Below are 19,150 nucleotides of genomic sequence, written 5' to 3'. Positions count from 1 at the left end.
TGATATTTAATGGATCGGATTACATTTTTTATTTCTCTCCAATATCCGATCCAGTAATTTACGTCAGTATCGGACCGATACCGATAAGTAATATCGGATCGGTCCATCTCTATTAGTTACACACCAGGGATCACTGTGAGGCCATCAGTTACAATGAGAAACAAAACTCCACCAGCTGGACAAAGAGAAAAAGCTTAGGCAAATGCACAGTTATGTGAATCCGAGTTAAAAAACAAACAAACATACAAACAAAAAAAGACCAACAACAACAGAAAAAACCCCAACAGTGTCGTCACCTCCCATGTCAACGGTGAACAAATGTCCATAGAAATTAGAAACACCCACCAGGCACCAGATGTTCTTTTCTGGGCTAAATGCGGTGGACCTTTAAATTTTTTTACTTGCTGAAGAGAAAACATGTGGCAAGTTTAGTCTAAATCACACCTACTGATTGTTTCAGAAACACAAATGCATTAGGTCTTTGTTTTTTTGGTTAAGAGATCTGTCAGGTTCATGTTTTTGACCAATGAATTCCACACTAAAGTGTAGAAAGGATACTGTTACCATTAGTGGGTACTGCAGTGGTAACCACATCAGGCAAGATCAGATGTTTGGTGTCAATACACCAGGCAAAACAAACTCTTCTGTAGTGAGCAGAGGGCAAGCGAGCATGTGTGAGAAAATGCACATTTTAGTGCATAGCTCTTGTTATGAATTTACGTGAGAATCATCTATATTTTAAAAGTTGTCTTCAGCTTTGGAGTAATACCAGGATAATAGATTACAAATATGGATAACCTTTCTGAATCTAAAAAGTGAAACCACTGCATTAGTGACTCTAATGCCTGCATACTTTCTCGTGGCCAGCAGAGGGCAAGAGATACAGTCTCTGATGGTTTAGAAGTCTATGAGAGAAGTGCACATCGCTTCCTCTGACCCATGACCTTTGATGAGTTTATGATCTCAATCACCAATTTTAGTTCTTAATAAAATAAGACTCGTTTTATTCAGTAATTATATTCCCCATCAAAATTAAAAGGGGGGGATGCTTCAGAGAAGGCCTACACAATGACTGACAAGTCACACGCAGTGCCCTTCAGTCAAACTGGTTTTAAAAAGCTAATGTGGGGACAATCAAAACACCCGGTTTGAGGCTTGATAACCTCAAATTGAGGGCCTCACTAAGCACGGGGTGATCCATGGATCGACATATATACACAGTGTAAGTTGAGGATCATTTCTCATACATTCTGTCAAATGACAGGCAGAAGGTCATTTTCTCTGACCCCATGTCACAATTGTATTTAGGCCAAGGGGCAATCCTCCAGAGCGGAAATACTGAGCCAATGTGGAATTAGCAGAAACTACAGTTCCATTTAAGGCTGCCTGGACAGGAGTCAAGCCTCATAGCCTCATGTCAAAATTTGTTGTTTTAAAACCAATCCTTACAATATGTTACAAAATTAACCAAGCTAGATACCCTTAATTAATAATTTAAAACTCCAGTCTTTCATCTGTATGTTGTAGCTTCTAGCTCCATGGCAGCAGTCAGATTGCTAACACTGAATGCCAATCAATGAGTGAAGTTACATCATCTTTTATATGGTACACAGCTCCGATGTGAGAAAATGAAAAGTTAAATTTAGTGCAGTGTTCACCTTGGTTTTCTATGAGGTTATATCCTCTATTACAGAATGTTGTGGCTTAATGTTTGCTCTTAAAATTTTGATTATAAAATATATTTATGTGGACTTGAAGAAGAGTGGTCATTTACCCACTGATCAAAACTGCAGCAGTCACGCTTAAGTAAAACTCCATCCAATATTGTAACACTTTCAAAGCCAAGGAAGCTACTTCTAACTGATGCCCAGTGAACATTGCAGTAGTGTAATGAGGTCTTACATCTTCCAGAAGTTTCAAAGCGCCACAGGCTCCATCTTGGGAGGAAATCTTAAGTGGAGGAAGACACAAAGAAGCATTATAAAAGCTGTTGACTCTTGTTTTCAGGACTCACAGGTAAAGGGTTAAAGGTCAGTAATGACAGAGGTCGGGTTAAATCAAGTTCGACCCCTGCCTTTAATCAGTACAAGCCGCTTTTTAAACAGGCTGTAAATCTGGGTAGTTTGTGTGTAGATTCGTATCAACAGCCAAAGTGAAACCTTCCCTCCTGAGAGAGAACAGTTCCAGAACTACACCAACAAAACTCATTTTACTGATTAGACATGACAGTGTAGAGGTAAAAAGGAGCGTATTAGTGCAGCCAGCAAGAAAAAGCTTTGCTGAAGTTTGAATAGTCTTCAAACTGCCCTGCTGCAGCAGAAACCCACAGGAGCCCACTGGAAGCTACCGTCTGATTGGTTCAAAGCACTTCAGCGTTAGCCAGAGTGAATCAGCAGAGACAGAGGTGAAGCAGAGGAGGAAGGCAGGGTAGTCCCTGAAAGCACAGCCAAGATTAAACAATACGTTACTCTGAGGTCAAACTATGCTGGAGAAGTTAGAGGCCAGTACAAGTTTACTTGTTTACTTGAACTAAAAATTCCCTTGCACAGCAGTGCAATACAGTCAGGAAAAGCCAAATTAGAGGAGAGCATGAACAGGTCTAGGACTAAATACCATCGTCAATATTCACAAATCAAGACTAAAAGTAGCTCCCAACTTGCCAATTTAGGGGGAACATATCAGTCTTCACTTGACAAAGCAGTTTAAAAATCTGAGAGAAGGTAGAGATAATCCAGAGACAGCAGCATCCATTTAGCAATATGGTCACATATTAAAGATCTAATCATCCCACTAACGCTCAGCAACATCGATCTTCTGTGATCGATCTGATCGTTGATCATTCAAAGACCAACTCCTATCGGTTTGCTTTCATCCCATCTATCCATCCATGTAATATCAAACCCTAGTTTCAATCATATCATCATATGAAAGTCTTTGAAAATGGACTATTTTAAGTTTTTTGTTGCCATTTAAGTCTCAGCTGAAAGAAACTAAGTTGACTTGGGGTCAAAGTAATCAACAGAGTTTCAAATTAAGAAAAACAAAAACCCTGGGACAGACTGGCGACCTGTCCAGGGTGTACCCGCCCCTCGCCCTATGATGACTGGGATGAACATGCACCATTGTAACAGTATTTACATGACACTTTCATAAGAAAAAGCATGACCAATTCCTCTGAAATCAAAACAACCATCATTCAATAAATTAAAAACAATAAATCGATGGTGAACATGTGTTTTCCACATATACTGGTGTAAGGGCACCAAACCACCATATACTGCACTTCTTGGCTCAGGCAAATTATATGGCTTAATAATAATAATAATATAAGCAGACAGGATACTTCTGTACAAAAAAAAAAAGTTTGGTGACACCATTTAGTGTGTATTTAAGTGTCTGACAGTAGGTTTTCTGTAGAGACAGATCTAAAACTAATAAAAGACAGATGAAAGTCTGCGACAGCAACACTAAAACGCTGTTTTTATTCCCACAAACTAACTGCATCTGGTGTGGCTTCATCGCGAACTCTTGATCTATTTTCTGAAAATGTGAACCAGAATCTATAAGCCCAAATGAAGTCCGCAGACACAGAGCTGCGTTAATTAGCCAGATCTCTTTGACATGAACCAAAGCCACATAAAAACAGAGCCCCGCTCCCAGTAAATGGTTTTCCCCGTCTGGAGAGCTTTGGGATTTACAACGCCAGCCCTCGCCCACTCTCTCAGTTGTTGGAGTTTTTAATTGCTCCCTTAACAAAGCACACACACGTAAACACAGCAACATTTTGTGCAGCTGCCTGCATGCATGGCTGTTCAGAAAACTACTCACAATGCACACCACAGTCCCACTCTTTCCTCTCACATGCTCCCTGTTCTTTCAGCCTTCTTGTTAAGCAGCAGCTTCTCCCTGCATCCTGCTCGATGGTGAGGCCAGACTAACTGCATGTTTGTGAGCTCATCATAGTCACTGTCAGATGCTGGAGACTATTAAAGAAAACCAGACTAAGAGCATTAACAAACCCATCATTGTTAGTGTTTTTGTGTCTATGCCTCATCTAGCAGAGTGTAATGAGGAAGGTCAAATACAGACGCTGTAGGTCTCTTTTTAAAAACACACAGGCCAGTGTGTTCTTAAGGCGGGGCCTGGGCTAACAACACACATGAGCTCAGTGGAGTTTGAGCCGAGACGCAGAGCAATTGCAGTGGGGGTGCGGTATGAATTAAAAAACAAACAAACAAGCTAGCATAATGGACAGGTTTTTGATGGGGCTCCCACACAAACTCAAAGCAGAAGATAAAGCATTGTCAAATATGTTTCCAAACCAACTTCCTTCAAAGCCAAATACTAGAAAATATGTGCAAACCAAAAGTAAATGATTTAACCAAGCATTGCTAGCTGCACGCCATAAGACAGGAAGAGGAAACAGTGGATGGAAATAACTCATGTGGTTACGCAGCGAAAACGCAGGGCTTCAAGTAGCTGGTTAAAAAGCTCAACCCAAGGTCCAACATTCCAGGTATAGCAGCAGGTAGAGATTTACTATTGCACTATAATGCTGCCACTACTGGCATCTTGTTGGAACACATTCACACTTCAGATTAGGTAATGTGTCATCAATGACAGCAGCTCACTGAGAAAATGGAATTATTCTAATGCCACTAGAGGATGGCTGCAAAAGCAATCACCATAGACCCCATGCCCCAAATAAGCCAACAAAATAAAATAACTACCTAACTTTAAACTTCTCCATTTGGATATTGTTCAGGCTTAAATTAAGGGACGACTGGCTGATGTGGTAACATAGACCAATGCAGCAGATTGCTCTCCTCTTCACATCCACAATTGTTAGTTACTATACTGAGCCTCTCAACAATGTTTATTTTTAAGTGAACTATGACAAATAATATGGGTTGCTGTGTGGTACACATATGTTCCAGATTAGGTAAGTGACATTATTGTACTGTGTGTATATGTTATTTAGCACTGATTAGCAGGTATCTGCATCCATGTGTAGCACCCACACAATGGATGCAACTTGTAGAGACCAGAAACCGGTGGATGATGTCATAGTGGGCATATCAATCTTTTATACGTAGTCAATAAGTGAAAACGGTAGCATGGTGCCATTGACTAGCTAGCTAGTGTTAGTAGGCTAAGATACCTTTTCAGTGGTTTCACAGATATTCTATACTGTCACTAATAATATACTGTTATTTACTCTGATTGGGGCAATCTGATGACCAAAGATTCAGCATTACAGTAACCAGCTACAGGCCACCTATGCAGGTTTTGCTATGTATGCTCTACATATTAGCATGCATTTATTTATTTGAATAGATTTTATAGTATTATCTACACTGTGTCTGCAGGTTCATCTTCCAGCAATAAGAGAGTACAGCACTGGCATCTATAACAGATAACTCTCCTGTCACTTGCTGCTGCTGATAAAAAAATACTTACTTTAATTTTACAAGAGAAATGTCACTGACGACATAAGACGAGCCAGTGTTGCTTAATAATAGTCAGAAAAGTGTGAAAGCACACCGCTGCTAAATTTAAGAATGTAAGATCTGCAACTAAGCTATCAACGTGTAAAGTTGATGCTGTGGGTGTTTATGGCTGGACTGCCATTACACCCTTGTATCAAGTATAATTCACTGTCAGACTGATTTGATTGCAGGTCAAACAGAATCAAATTTACACTTAGCAGCTTTAAGGAAGCTATTATGCTCCTCCTATTATGCTTTCACTTATTTTCCATCAAATAATGCTCCAATGGTCGATGTTCATTTTAAACAAGGTCAAGGTTTCAAATAATGAGGTCAGTGTATGTATAATGAATCTATGTGAGCCAACAGCTCAGATTGCTCTAAACACTTGGTGTCAGACAGTTTTTCTACTCTTTGCTTTGCATGAAATCCCAAGGTGACCATGTTAGACACATGGTCACCTTGGGAACACAGCCCACTCACCTGTTGTTTAAACATTTTGTTTGGTAGCCAATCAGAAGGAACACTGGGTTTCCTATCTTAAAACACGTATATTCACCCCTTTAAGGCAGATGACATATATGAAACCCTGCCAGCATATATATCCTGCTGTCATCACAATCATTCCTCAGAAAACCTCTAACAAATATGAAGTTTGCTTAGCTGACAGTGCTGAAGTTAGCCACCGCTCTTCAGATGGGGTATAGGCTGCCTGTGAAGCATTAATTTCAAGTCTTCCATGCAGTAGTATCCATTCTTATTTGGATGGACATGCTCAATATTTTGGTATATTCTGCACTTTGTTTGAAAGCGCTTTATAAATAAAGTTATTATTATTATCAAATTGAAGCAAATGAAGAGATCTTCTATTCAATACCATTTCTCTTTACATGAGAAGAAACAGCATGAGGGATGCCCTGCCTGTCTGGGGTCTACAACACTAGCAGAATGCTGACTGAACCCAAAGAAAATGTGTTTTGTCACCAGCTCTAGCGTTCAACCCTGAGGAAGACGGGTGACATTTGTGTAGGAAGTGCTGGGAAAGACAACATATCTGTTTTCTCTGTTTTGCCACACAGTGGTGAAGCTGCAGGTGGAGTGGCATACTCCACTGGTTTTTAGGGTTTTCTTCCTACCCTTAACAATTGTAAAAATACACGCGGCCCTGTTCCCGGATTTTGTTTTAGAGCCAGCCTCTACAAGGGTCAAATCAGTGACTACCCACGTCCCTGTGCCTTGCTATGGATAGTAACTGGACCTGGACGGTGGGGTGGAAGATGGCTTAGTTAACCGAACACATATTGAGCTGTGCCTGGTTGCTTATCTGGCCCTATGGTGGCTTCTAAAGTCTTTCGTCTAAGCACTGCATCTCAGGTGGACAACATTTATTAGACTTTAGTCTTCAGTGCCTCCATCATGCTCCACACATACCAGGCAATATTCTTCTGTTTTACTAGCCAAATGTAAAGCTTTATCTAAACAGAGGCTTTTCCATTCGTTCTGTGGAGGCCATCTTTATAGTTTACAGTACCAAAGATCTCTTGTTGCCTCAGGGTGTGCAAGCACTTTCTACCAGGGGAATGGCAACCTCATGGGCCCTTCTATGAGCGACTATCAGCTGGATGTGAAAGCTCCTTCAGTGGCTCATTCTGTCTTTTCTGTCATGCACTAGGGTGCTGGTGGTTAGGCTCTTGTTTGGTAGTATGAGAGAGATTTTTCCTGAAGGAGAGACACTAAGTACAGCACCAAGTCGCCCCACCACACAGCCGCACTCCGTGAAGAGCCGATATTTAAGGGATAACTGTGAAGACGACAGGGGCTATCAGTGCAGGTGTCACATATGTAATCACATGTAAACAAAGGGGGGAAAATATACCTTATTTTTGCACCTCGTTCCTCTCCTTCACAGAACAGAAGGTGCTTTTTTCCCCCTCTCTCTTTTTTTTTTAAAAATAAACAGACCTTAATGAAACAGAACCTCAAGTACAAATACAACTCCATAGACTCTAGTGCTTAATGTCTTATTAGAATAACAGCAACAAGAAAATCATAGGGAATTATTTTCAATTTTGTTTAGGCCACCCCAGACACACTTTAAGGACCCCTGGTTGTGCCAAGACCCACAAACAAACAGCAGCTTCTTTAAAGGTGAGCAGAGCGATCGATGGCAGTGAAGAGTTGAGAGTTTTAGTGAGCAAGAGGATTAATGCAGCCTGAGCAGAAACAGAAGTGTGTGGTGAACAAGAGAAAAGCAGTAAGTGTGTCATCCATACGAGGTATTAAATTCATCACACACATCGCATGAATGCAAGTGTTGATGTGAAGAATGTAAGCGTGGGAGGAAAATAATGCACGTTTTCTCACCTCTTTGGCTCTCTGCACGGCATCACTGGGGGGGTTTCGGATCTGTGGGGATGACTTGGTGTTGATCTTATCGTAGAGCTGAAAGATAAAAAGCACAAGGACAATGAGCTGGACAGCGAGACTGTGACCAGAAATGAGTTTTCACTGAGGTCAACACGACCAACGACACGTCTTCTACATATTTGCTATATCAGACAAAGCTGTTCATGGCTGCAACATTCACATAGTAACTTCCTGATGCTACATCAATATCGCTTTATTGAACACATTTGAAAATGTGGGAATGTGTACATGCTTCCACTTTATTTTCACGGTTGAGTTCTAATATACATATACGAGTTACAAAAACCCCCAACAAAGAGCAACAACCACAACAAAAATCCCAGCATTACCTTTTTTGGCAATTTGCGCTACAGTAGCTCATCTGTTGGATCGGACCGCGTGGGCCACTTTTTAATCACTGACCACTGCAGACTGGGAACACCCCACAAGATCTGCACTTTTTAAGATTCTCTGACCCAGTTGTCCAGCTATCACAATTGGCCCGTGTCACACACGTGCTCGCATCCTTGCGCCTGCCCATTTTTCCTGCATCCAACACATCAACTTTGAGGACAAGAGAATCCTTAACATAACGCAACCACTAACAGGTGCCATGATGAAGAGATAATCAGTGTTATTCACGTCACCTGTCAATGTTATGCCTGATCAGTGTATAGAGACACATAAGATATGGAGAGAAAACTATATTAATAAAAAACAAAACAAAAAAACCACTACGACAACAAAAAAGAAAAACTCTTCAAAGACCAAATAAGAATGGATAAATGTATTTTGAATAATGTCTTCTGTGGCCAAGGCTAAGCGAAACAGTAAATGGCCTGTACTTGTATAGCGCTTTACTTAGTCCCTGAGGACCCCAAAGCGCTTTACACTACATTCAGTCATCCACACACACATTCACACACTGGTGATGGCAGCTACAGTGTAGCCACAGCTGCCCTGGGGCGCACTGACAGAGGCGAAATCCACAAGAACAGCACACATTTGCAAAATAATGTGTGACACCTTAGAACCATTCAACCACTTCCATCCTCTGACCTTTAGATTTGCTCTCAGCTCCTTCAACAAACCACTGAATGAGGGGATGTTTCAGGAACACTGATGTTTCATTCACTAATAACCAAGAGCACAAAGACATTCTGACAGTAGGCGGTGGCCCAACACCTTACTCTGCTCTTCAGGCTGTTTTTCCCTTTTATATATTATATTAAACACATTATATACATTATATTTAAACCTAGAAAATGGTTAGAGCCTTAATGTTTATCAGAACACGGTCAATGTGCGTATGTGCACAAAACTGCTCAACTAGTACACCTTTCCAAGTTTTATGAGTAGAAATTCAGCAGGTTTCAGCAGCAACAACAACCACATCTCTCTCTTTGGCTGCATCAAGTGCACACAAAATTAAAATTGATGTAACACTTAAACTTAAAGCAGTTTCTATGAAAAAGCGTAAGCTTGAGTGCTGATGCCACTTTTACAGTTTGCCCCCCCCCGTCCTAAAACCGCCACAACCTTGTTTCCTCATCACTCTGACTGAAAGACAACAGACACAAGCTTATAAAAATCCTGTGACTAATAAACAGCACTGCTCCGCATCGCCGATGTTTATTAACGAGACTGCATGTCTGGATAGAAAAGTGGCCCTGGACACAGTCCAAACAAAAGCAGCAGCTGAAGCTCAAATCAAAGCAGAGGGTGGCTTTTTGGAACAAAAGACACAGACAACCACAGCTGTGGAAAGCAGCTCTAATCATATACAAAGCAACAACAATGTGATGTTTGAGGAGCAACTTGTAGTTTTCATTTAACCTGCTCTGCAGTGCATGAGCGGGCTGCATAATGTGTACAAAGAAAAGCACTCTCGGAGGCAGACACAGAGTCACAGACAAACTGTGTTTGTACCAGCCCTAGACTCAACGCTGCTCTGTTCTCCCTCTTACAAACACGACAGCAGACGACATCATGCAGCGCACAATGAAAAACATTAACCTAAAAAATCTTTTTGCATTTTGTACACCAAGTACATGTAGCTGCTGTTTCACTGCACTGAGACATTCACTTTGCTTCTAGTTTGAATCAAAAGTGTCTGCAGCTGTCTTAAGAAAAGCGTGCCTTCGTGGAGGGGGTGAAATGCACAAACAGTCGTCTGTGGTGCTACACATGCCCAAAACTGAAGTTTGAAGTTGTGCGACTAAATACTCGGCTGCCCCAGATTCTTATTTTCTGGTTCACGATCACAAAAAAAGCCCCAAAATATTTTTATATATATATATATTTCTAAAAAAAAATAATTTTTAAACAATGACAATCCTAATTTCCCTCTGAATAATTTACAGGAAGACATGCAGGTGTTATTTGGCTGGTGTTCTAATTGTATTTAAATTGAGCCCATTATGCTCATTTCAACTCCATATTTTAACATGGCCTTTACTAGAGTAGCTTTGCATGACTCACAGCTTGAAATAATCCTTTTTTTTTTCTTTTTTTTTTTTTAACCTAATTCCAGATGTTAGTGCAGCCCATCAGTTCATCCTCTGTCTGAAATGATCCATTTTAGCTCCCTTCCTCTTCCCTTAAGCAAGCTTGATTCTGATTGGCCATCCCAGGTAGACTAAACATTTTAACAGGTGGGCGGGGCTTACATGTTTACAGCCAGAGCTCTGCACCTGAGATGATGATATAGAGCCAGTCTGAATTGGAGCACTTAGAGCAGCATGAAGCTCGAACTTTTGGCTTTTTCACTTGAGCCACAGTGAGTATTTCTCAGGGGAAACAACATTGAGATCTGCTTTGTTTCAACCAGAGCCTTGCCTTATTTTTTGGTTTCAAATGCCATGGCTCCAGTGGGAACACAAAGCTGTGCTTCTTCTGGCATCCACTTAATTGTTTCAGTCTCTTCAGTCTGACTTTCTCCTGCCTTCCTGTCTCAGCGGTGCAGCCTTCTCTCTTACAACATTATCATCACTGTTTCCGCTTCACCTCCAGGTTAATTTTTTTTCTTTATATAGAGAAATAGAAGTGTGGAAATATGCAGATGGTATGTAGACTGAATGCACAAACCTGTTGGTTCAGGTGGTTAAGAAAAGCCTGGGTAGGCACAACAGGCTGGTGTGCATGATTCATAAATCCAATTTTACATATGCACTTTTTTGCACAGGGTAACAATGTTTCCACATCCATATTAATAAAGAACAGCCTTTATTTGTAGCGTTGGTGAGGCTCAGTAATGACACACAAATCTGGAATGCAGTGTTAATTTTAAGTTCTGGATAAGGGAACAGTGACTTCTTTCCATTATAGAGCTGTAGGGGGAAACGAGAAAACATCAGCTATCGCAAGGAATGAGTTGTAAGACACATCTGGTACATTCCTGTAAGTTTCTAATGGTTCATCCACACATGGACATCAGTCCTCTAAACTGGAATGAGGGCTGGCAGACAAAAGAAGAGAGACGTAGGAGAGGAGGGACTGAGTGAATAGCAGTATACTGGGGAGGAAGATGCTGATTACAACATTAGGTAGAGTTCCAATGCCTGTACTGCTGTGACAACCTGACATTGCCAGGAAAAAAAAAAGCCCCAAAAGAAACCTACACAGATTGCACGCACACATCTCAACAGTGCATTTGTATCCAATTCTTTTTGAACAAACTCCTCAAAAGACAAACAGCACACTCCTCAGGAAACCTGAATGGCGGTTGGCACGAGTGCGTGCTGTGCCACACGCCGTCCGCAGCCACTGAGCATTTACGCATATTTACTGCGCTCATGTCCTCATGCTTTCAACATCTTTCTGGTTTTGTTGAGTGTTAAGCAATCATGAGCTGACCTCTGATGGAGTTTTACATAAAAGTGTAGCAAAGACCGAAGTCTGAATTAAGGGTAACAAAAGACAAACCAACCAACAAGACACTCAAAGATATGTGCACAGATGCAGATTTCACTGTTACAGCTGTCACACACAGGCACACATTCGATCATGATCTCGTGACGGCGTGTGCATGTGGCAACAGCCACGACAAACAAACGACGGCTCTTATTTTATGATGAGAAACAGTGTGATTTCCTCATTTCTTATTAGTGACAAGTAAATGCAGACATCAGTTCCTTGAGGGTAACTTCTTTTCCCTCGCCTCCATTAGCTCGAAAGCCTGAGGAGTTTCGGATACACGAGGGAAAAAAAAGAAAAATACAAATGCACTCGACTAAAATGCCTCATTATACATGTCAAACACCAGAAACACACACTGGGGGATGTCGGGTTGACTTCGAATTAGCTTGAGGCATGTCTTGACAAAACTCTTTGTGCTAACACATCAGATGAAGGGAAAAAAACCGGAAGACAACAAACTCACCCAAAAGACAGAAAGTGTAGTGTCACAAAAACACAGCCAATAGATCGCAAACACACAGACATGAGTTTTGTAAGCCAGGAGGCTCCATCCGTTCACCGTCTTCAGGATTTTGTGTATTCCCTCGATGTGCAGACGACTTTGAGCCGCGCATACAGTGATGAAGGGTGCGCTTGCTGTGAATGGCACTGAGGCCTGACAATACCAGCCATTGTTTATTTTCAATGACCGAGGCTGGCCTGTGATGCTCTGTCCTTTCCTGACTCCCCCTCCTCAGAGCAGGGCTGGGGTGTGAAAGTGGGGGTGAACAGGAGAGATCTGCATGTTTGACTGTTTCATGTTATTGTATTTGAGCTGCTTACAACACAGAGTGTTTGTAAAAGGGCTTGGCACTGTTGACTGGAAACTGTATATTCAAAGATGTGGACAAATTTGTCATTGAAACAATGCTTCATTTCTCCTGAAAAATGGTTCAGTTAAAAGCAGTTATCGAATATATACCTGTATTATCTTTGGGATGTAATAGAGTACAATTATCAAAACAAATGCTGCTGTACGGCCTATTTGTAGGCAAAAACATGCAACTGTAGTTTGATATCATTGTGTACAGTGAACATGGATGAGAGAAAGCAAAGGAGAGAGCTGGTTGAGGAGTTCTATAGATAGCAATGTTAAAGACAAAGGCCATAAGACAATCTCCAAGCAGCTTCATGTTCTTGTGACCAAAGTTGACAATAGTATTGCAAATTAGAAGGTTAATGAGACTGTGGCCAACCTCCTGGGACTCAAGAGGAAATGCAAGACCAGGTTGATCAGAAGCATGGTCTGGATGATTGAACAAGAGCAACGAAATCATCCAAAACCAACGAACCAGTGTGTTCTGATCACACCATCCGTTTAATTTTGAACACTAATGAACATCAAAAACAGGAATGCACCAAAATGCATGCTGATGAGCCCAAAAGCTTCTGGGAGGATGTCCTTTTGTCAGATGAGATGAAACTGGAGCCTTTGACCTTTCAGATGAGCTCTGTGTTTACAGAAGGAAAAAATTAAAGAACACCATGCCTACTCTGAAAACTGGAGCTTGGAGACGCTGGCCTTCAAAGCTGAGACAGCTTGAGCAGTTGCTGCAAAAGGTGGTCCTACAAAATATTCTCCCGAGAACCAGCCTATACATTTATGTCACACTGTGGACATTTGGTTTTGGTCTATATCTTTTGACTTATTTGAGCTATCCTACTAAGTCCTGATGTACTAAATAGAGGACATCCTGGGCTTTCCACTGATATCTCATGTGGCCTCTTTTAGCTCCAAAGTGGAAGGAAATCCCCATAAAAGTTCAATGGTTCTCCGGAAGATATTAAATTAAGGGTACCATCTTTGGTGTCCATGCTAAATATGGAAAAATATTAAGGGGATACCATTAGTTACAAGAGTTTGTCTTTTAAATGATGAAGTGTATCTAAAAATTTGTCCACACTTGTACTTTAGAGTGAAAATAACTAAACACATAATTGGCCAAAACTGAGAGCTGAATTTGACCAATCAATCCTACTTTGAGTCAAATCCTAAGTTAAATTCTCCCATTGATTTTAACCAATTTGTTTTAAATGCAGAAATATGTGTATTAAAGTAGCTGAGCTAAATCTCAACACAGAGCACATTAACTGGCATTTGCTCATATTCATTGTAATTATCTTTCACTTAATGATGTGCCTCATTTACTATAAAAACACCGCTCACACCGGCTTTTTCAGTTTAACAAACTACAGCGCAGAAATCAGACTAAACAAAGTGGATCAAAGGAAGAGAAAGCACAGCTGCCTCAGAGGCAAAATGATGTGCTCGGAGTCCAACTAAATCTTAAATGTGGTCTGGCCCCTGTGCTGCGATTTTGTGACCCAATACGGTTTGAATGTGGCGCACCAGTTGTAGGTCACGGTCTGCTGCTGTCACCTACGACTCAGATGTTTCTGTCAACATCCCTGAGTCACGGAAACAAGCAGCAACCGGACCATTTGTCAAGCCCAAGCGAGCTGCTGCTGCTGCTGTGTTAAGGACACATCTTAAAAAAACAACATGACCTTTTCATAATGCCTCCAGAGGAAAGAGCATCCCCGTGTGTGGAAAGATGCTATTTATGCCTTATATTACAAGCAATGACTGAATCTTATTAAGGGGTTATTTCCACAAAGACATTGTGCCCCCTCCAAAAACACTGGTTGAGAGGTACATCACAGTAGTGGAATGGGGGCACTAAATGCTTTCCTAAAACCCAAAGCATGTTTACAGTTGACCTGTTAGGCTTTTCCTTATTTTCTGTCTTTTATTTATTGTTACAAAAGTTCATGCCTATATTAAACATGTAAAGTTTGAAAGCCATAGCTGTACAAGTTATGGCTGTACGTCAAAAGCTCAGGCTTCTGTCTGCTCTAAATGATCCATTTCACACACTTTTTTCTACACTAACCTGTGTATGATATCACAGAGAGGACCTATCCCTTTTATAATACAGTACTGTCCCTGACCACAGACGCTGCACGCACCTGCTGTTCGACCCTAAAACATTAAATTGAACTATGAATAATGCAAAACGTCACTATCAGAGGCCAAAGTTAAAAAAAATGCAGAGCTGGAAAAGAGCAAAAAAAGGCTTTAATATTCATGCGTGAGGCTGCTTCCAAATCCCCTCGCTGCAGAAAGAGTGGCTGCTCTGTCCAAACCGAACTCACAGACGAGCAGCAGAATAAAGAGGTAATAAAGTTTATAACACATGATTATGTAGCAGTAAGAAACACATATTTTTAAAAAGGTCTTTGTTAACAACACCTGTAAGAAGAGGCTGTGGAAATTGTTTCACAGTAAAACAGAGCTGTAGTATTAAGTGATGATTTCATAGGAGCAGCTGGGATTATCAACAGTTTCTGTGTATTAACACACTGTACTTTACATGTGATGTTAGGGCTGCTCAATTAATCAAATTTTAATCTAAATTACGATCTGGGCTTTCAACGATCATTAAAAATGACTGAGCCGATTATTAGCCCCTCCCTCGTGCTTTACTCTCACGCTGCTCCGTGTGGCAAATCGAGCGCACCTCTCTGCGTTCCGAACACATGTCACAACAATTAAGAGGACCCGAGGGAAGCTCGGAAAGCTAAGCAGAAGTTATTTGGAGAGGAGAGTGACTGCCGTTGGTTGAAAAGAGAGGTAAAAAAAAAACTTCAGTGGTGTGGAAACATTATGGGTTCGTGGAGTCAGACGTGGATCAAGTAGACACAGTGTGTAAACTTTGCTACAGTGTCGTAGCTGCACCACAGAGCAACACTGCAAAGTTCACTAAACATAGATGTTTACATTTTTCATTTATTTTTTATATTGCAAACATTTGCACTGTTATCAGTATTATTTTTTGACAATCTTTAAAGCCATTATTCAATACATTGTTATTGTTAAATAAATATCGTCAAATAATCGAGATCTCAATTTCAGTGAAAATAATCGTGATTATCATTTTTGCCATAATCGAGCAGCCCTATGTGATGTGTTTTCAAAGTGTTCCTGAATTCTTTTTTGAGCAGTGTATTAAAGGATTTCTTGTAAACCTAAGATTCCTTAAAGGCACTAAATGGAATAATCCCTAATGTTTCTGCTTGACAGCTGTTTAAAGTGGAGATGAAAGGATAGAACAATGAATTTCTGTCAGCCAGTAAAATTACAGCAAGCACAATGCAAGTAAAGAAGAAAAACAAAAACAGGTCCACATATTTACTGAAGTATCGAAAAACACATTTACAGGGTTGTCTGTGAAGGTTCTCAGTCATCCAGGTCATCGTAGTCTAAGGAGCTTGCAAAGAAAAGCGTCCGGACTTCTTTAAGTTGCTTGAAGACGTTTCACCTCTCATCCGCGATTTACGGATTGGTTGGTTTATGACACTAACTCTCTGCCATCTATAATCCAGTTTTGAGTTCCCTCCCCAGACGCCTGAACGCCCACTCACATCCTGGGCCATCTGACCTCAGGAATTCGCATGATAAGGTGGGGCCAGGTTTCACAATGACTCACCCGAAACTCTGGCTGATTGGGACCCACACCCAGTTTCACACCTTGGCTCAGGCGATTAGAGGATCATCAGGGGGTCCTTTTGTCCCTCTGTGGGGGGTACTCCCACTGGTGGTGGTCAGAGGGCCCGGTGGCGCCAGTGTCCGGCAGCCTCGCCTCTGTCAGTGCGCCCCAGGGCAGCTGTGGCTACAATGTAGCTTGCTATCGCCAGTGTGTGAATGTGTGTGTGAATGGGTGATGACTGAATGTAGTGTAAAGCGCTTTGGGGTCCTATGGACTAGAAAAGCGCTATACAAATGCAGGCCATTTACTAGGTTTAAATCTGGGACTCTCCACCATTTGACCTTAGAACTGAAGAAGCTTCTCGGATGAGAGGTGAAACGTCTTCAAGCAACTTAAAGAAGTCCAGACGCTTTTCTTTGCAAGCTCCTTTGACATTTACAGGGTTATTAATACATGTTTAGATCAAGCTTCATGTGCGATAGAATGGGTGCAGAAGTTTCCGTGCACTGCAACAGCCTAACGTTGGATTTGTAGGCTATGAAAGGCAACCACAGTGGACTCTTTAAAATAAGGGGATGCAACTGAAATAAAATGGACATCTGGCTATACATCTAACATTTGTGCATGCTTTTGGAATAATCATCTGAGTGACAATGACCTGGAACAGAGCTAGTTCTCAATGTCTATTTTTAGCTTAGGCTCAGTTCACACATCACTGTGCGATCTGCACAAAACTCCCATCCTTACAGTTAACGACGCACAGTCAACTGTAAACCAAATACCAGAAAATGATATTAAAGTTTCATTTTTTATAAATAATATTAAAAAAAAACTATTAATGGAAAAATACAACAACAAAAATAAAACACACTATCTCCCACTGTTCCAGCTGTTAGAGTGAAGTGTTGACAATCGCTCATTTGCTTGTGTGACACTTACATCGAGCAGTGTGTGTAGATGCTGGTCCTGGAAAACACTGTGGAGGAAATCTAAATCTTTTTCACTGCAGTCCGTCAAAGCGTGGATCTCCTCTAAACTGTCCAACACCTGAGACACAGCACCTGCAAAGCACGCACGTCAGAAGTCCATCAGTCACTCAGCAAATCTGCACAGCTCTCAAGCGCCAAAACAGTTTCTCAGTTATTCAGCCTGGCTGCACTTTCGATTAGGTCTGTCACAATAATGACCTCCATTTCTTTCCAATACTGATCTACAGTTCAGTTCCTCAGCCACCAAAACTTTGGCCGATTTAAATTTAGCACATCTCTACTTTAAGATCATCAGGGCTGTCTGTGTGAACTCGTCCCTCAGCATGAGATTATCGTAGTGGGCAGGTGCACAGCTCATTTAGAGAAAATATCTATTTCAAAAACAGAATCTAATTTAGTTTCTTCTACTTATCAGAGTTACAAGACTTAAGTTGAATTTACTACACAGCGCACAATGCATACGTGCAATGGGACAGAACAAGCCTTAGAGGAGGGGCACAAGAAGATTTTTTAAAAAGAGACAAATTTGATATCAGGTAAGGTTGTGATCACTCCTCATACACCGGCATGACCTCTAAACTGTTATAACAGCTCCTGTGTTTAAGTGTGGGTTTGTAATATAAAAATAACTACACTTCAGGGATCATACCAGAATAAACAGCAGGACTATTACTTCCAGGCTGGACTACTGTAATTCATTATTATCAGGATGTCCAAAAAACTCCCTGAAAAGCCTTCAGCTGATCCAAAATGCTGCAGCAAGAGTCCTGACAGGGACTAGAAAGAGAGAGCATATTTCTCCTGTTTTGCCTTCCCTTCCTGTTAAATCCAGAATTGAATTCAAAATCCTGCTCCTCACATACAAGGTCTTAAATAATCAGGCCCCATCTTATCTTAATGACCTTGTAGTACCATATCACCCTATTAGAGCACTTCGCTCTCGCTCTGCAGGCCTACTTGTTGTTCCTAGAGTATTTAAAAGTAGAATGGGAGGCAGAGCCTTCAGTTTTCAGGCCCCTCTTCTGTGGAACCAGCTTCCAGTTTGGATTCGGGAGACAGACACTATCTCTACTTTTAAGATTAGGCTTAAAACTTTCCTTTTTGCTAAAGCATATAGTTAGGGCTGGACCAGGTGACCCTGAATCCTCCCTTAGTTATGCTGCAATAGATGTAGGCTGCCGGGGGATTCCCATGATGCATTGAGTTTTTCCTTTCCAGTCACCTTTCTCACTCACTATGTATTAATAGACCTCTCTGCATTGAATCATATCTGTTATTAACCTCTGTCTCTCTTCCACAGCATGTCTTTATCCTGTCTTCCTTCTCTCACCCCAACCGGTCGCAGCAGATGGCCCCGCCCCTCCCTGAGCCTGGTTCTGCCGGAGGTTTCTTCCTGTTAAAAGGGAGTTTTTCCTTCCCACTGTCGCCAAAGTGTTTGCTCATAGGGGGTCATATGATTGTTGGGTTTTTCTCTGTATCTATGAAGCGCCTTGAGGCGACTTTTGTTGTGATTTGGCGCTATATAAATAAAATTGAATTGAATTGAATTGACTGGCACTACCATTCCAGGACTTGGACACAACATCTAATCGTTTTTTTTAGGTGGCATAAAATGGCCACAACAAACTTGCTTTTAACAGTTAAATGTGAAACAACATATCAAATAGCAAAGGTAGTTATGGTGACAGGGCTACACAAACTACTACAATGCACAGCACAGAGAGAACAAACAGGTACCTACGTTCTGCTGCTAGCAGTCCTAGCATGTGGGAAGCATTAAGAAAAATACACAAAAAATGAAAACATTGGCATTGTGCAT

At 41.2% G+C, this 19,150-nt stretch overlaps 1 protein-coding gene across 17 annotated transcripts in view; it reads right to left on the bottom strand.

Annotated features, from left to right (window-relative positions):
* Positions 1–19,150, bottom strand: part of LOC102298811 (peripheral plasma membrane protein CASK) — a 170,905-nt gene that overhangs the window by 25,398 nt on the left and 126,357 nt on the right. For 8 of the 17 annotated variants that reach the window (XM_042228630.1, XM_042228637.1, XM_042228629.1 and 5 more), the window contains exons 11-14: positions 19,073–19,090; positions 17,282–17,403; positions 7,854–7,931; positions 1,903–1,950 (exon numbers count right to left, since the gene is read on the bottom strand). In XM_042228630.1, coding sequence (XP_042084564.1) covers positions 1,903–1,950; positions 7,854–7,931; positions 17,282–17,403; positions 19,073–19,090 — 266 coding nt within the window. The remainder of the gene's footprint in view (positions 1–1,902; positions 1,951–7,853; positions 7,932–17,281; positions 17,404–19,072; positions 19,091–19,150) is intronic. The other 9 variants (XM_042228633.1, XM_014340093.2, XM_005942371.3 and 6 more) reach the window with 3 other exon arrangements.

This window comes from Haplochromis burtoni, unplaced genomic scaffold (genome assembly GCF_018398535.1).
Source record: "Haplochromis burtoni strain Fernald_Lab_line unplaced genomic scaffold, NCSU_Asbu1 Contig_337, whole genome shotgun sequence".
In the NCBI taxonomy this organism is placed as follows: domain Eukaryota; kingdom Metazoa; phylum Chordata; class Actinopteri; order Cichliformes; family Cichlidae; genus Haplochromis; species Haplochromis burtoni.
Note: the sequence above shows the minus strand (reverse complement) of the source record. Positions and strands in the feature narration are given on the sequence as shown.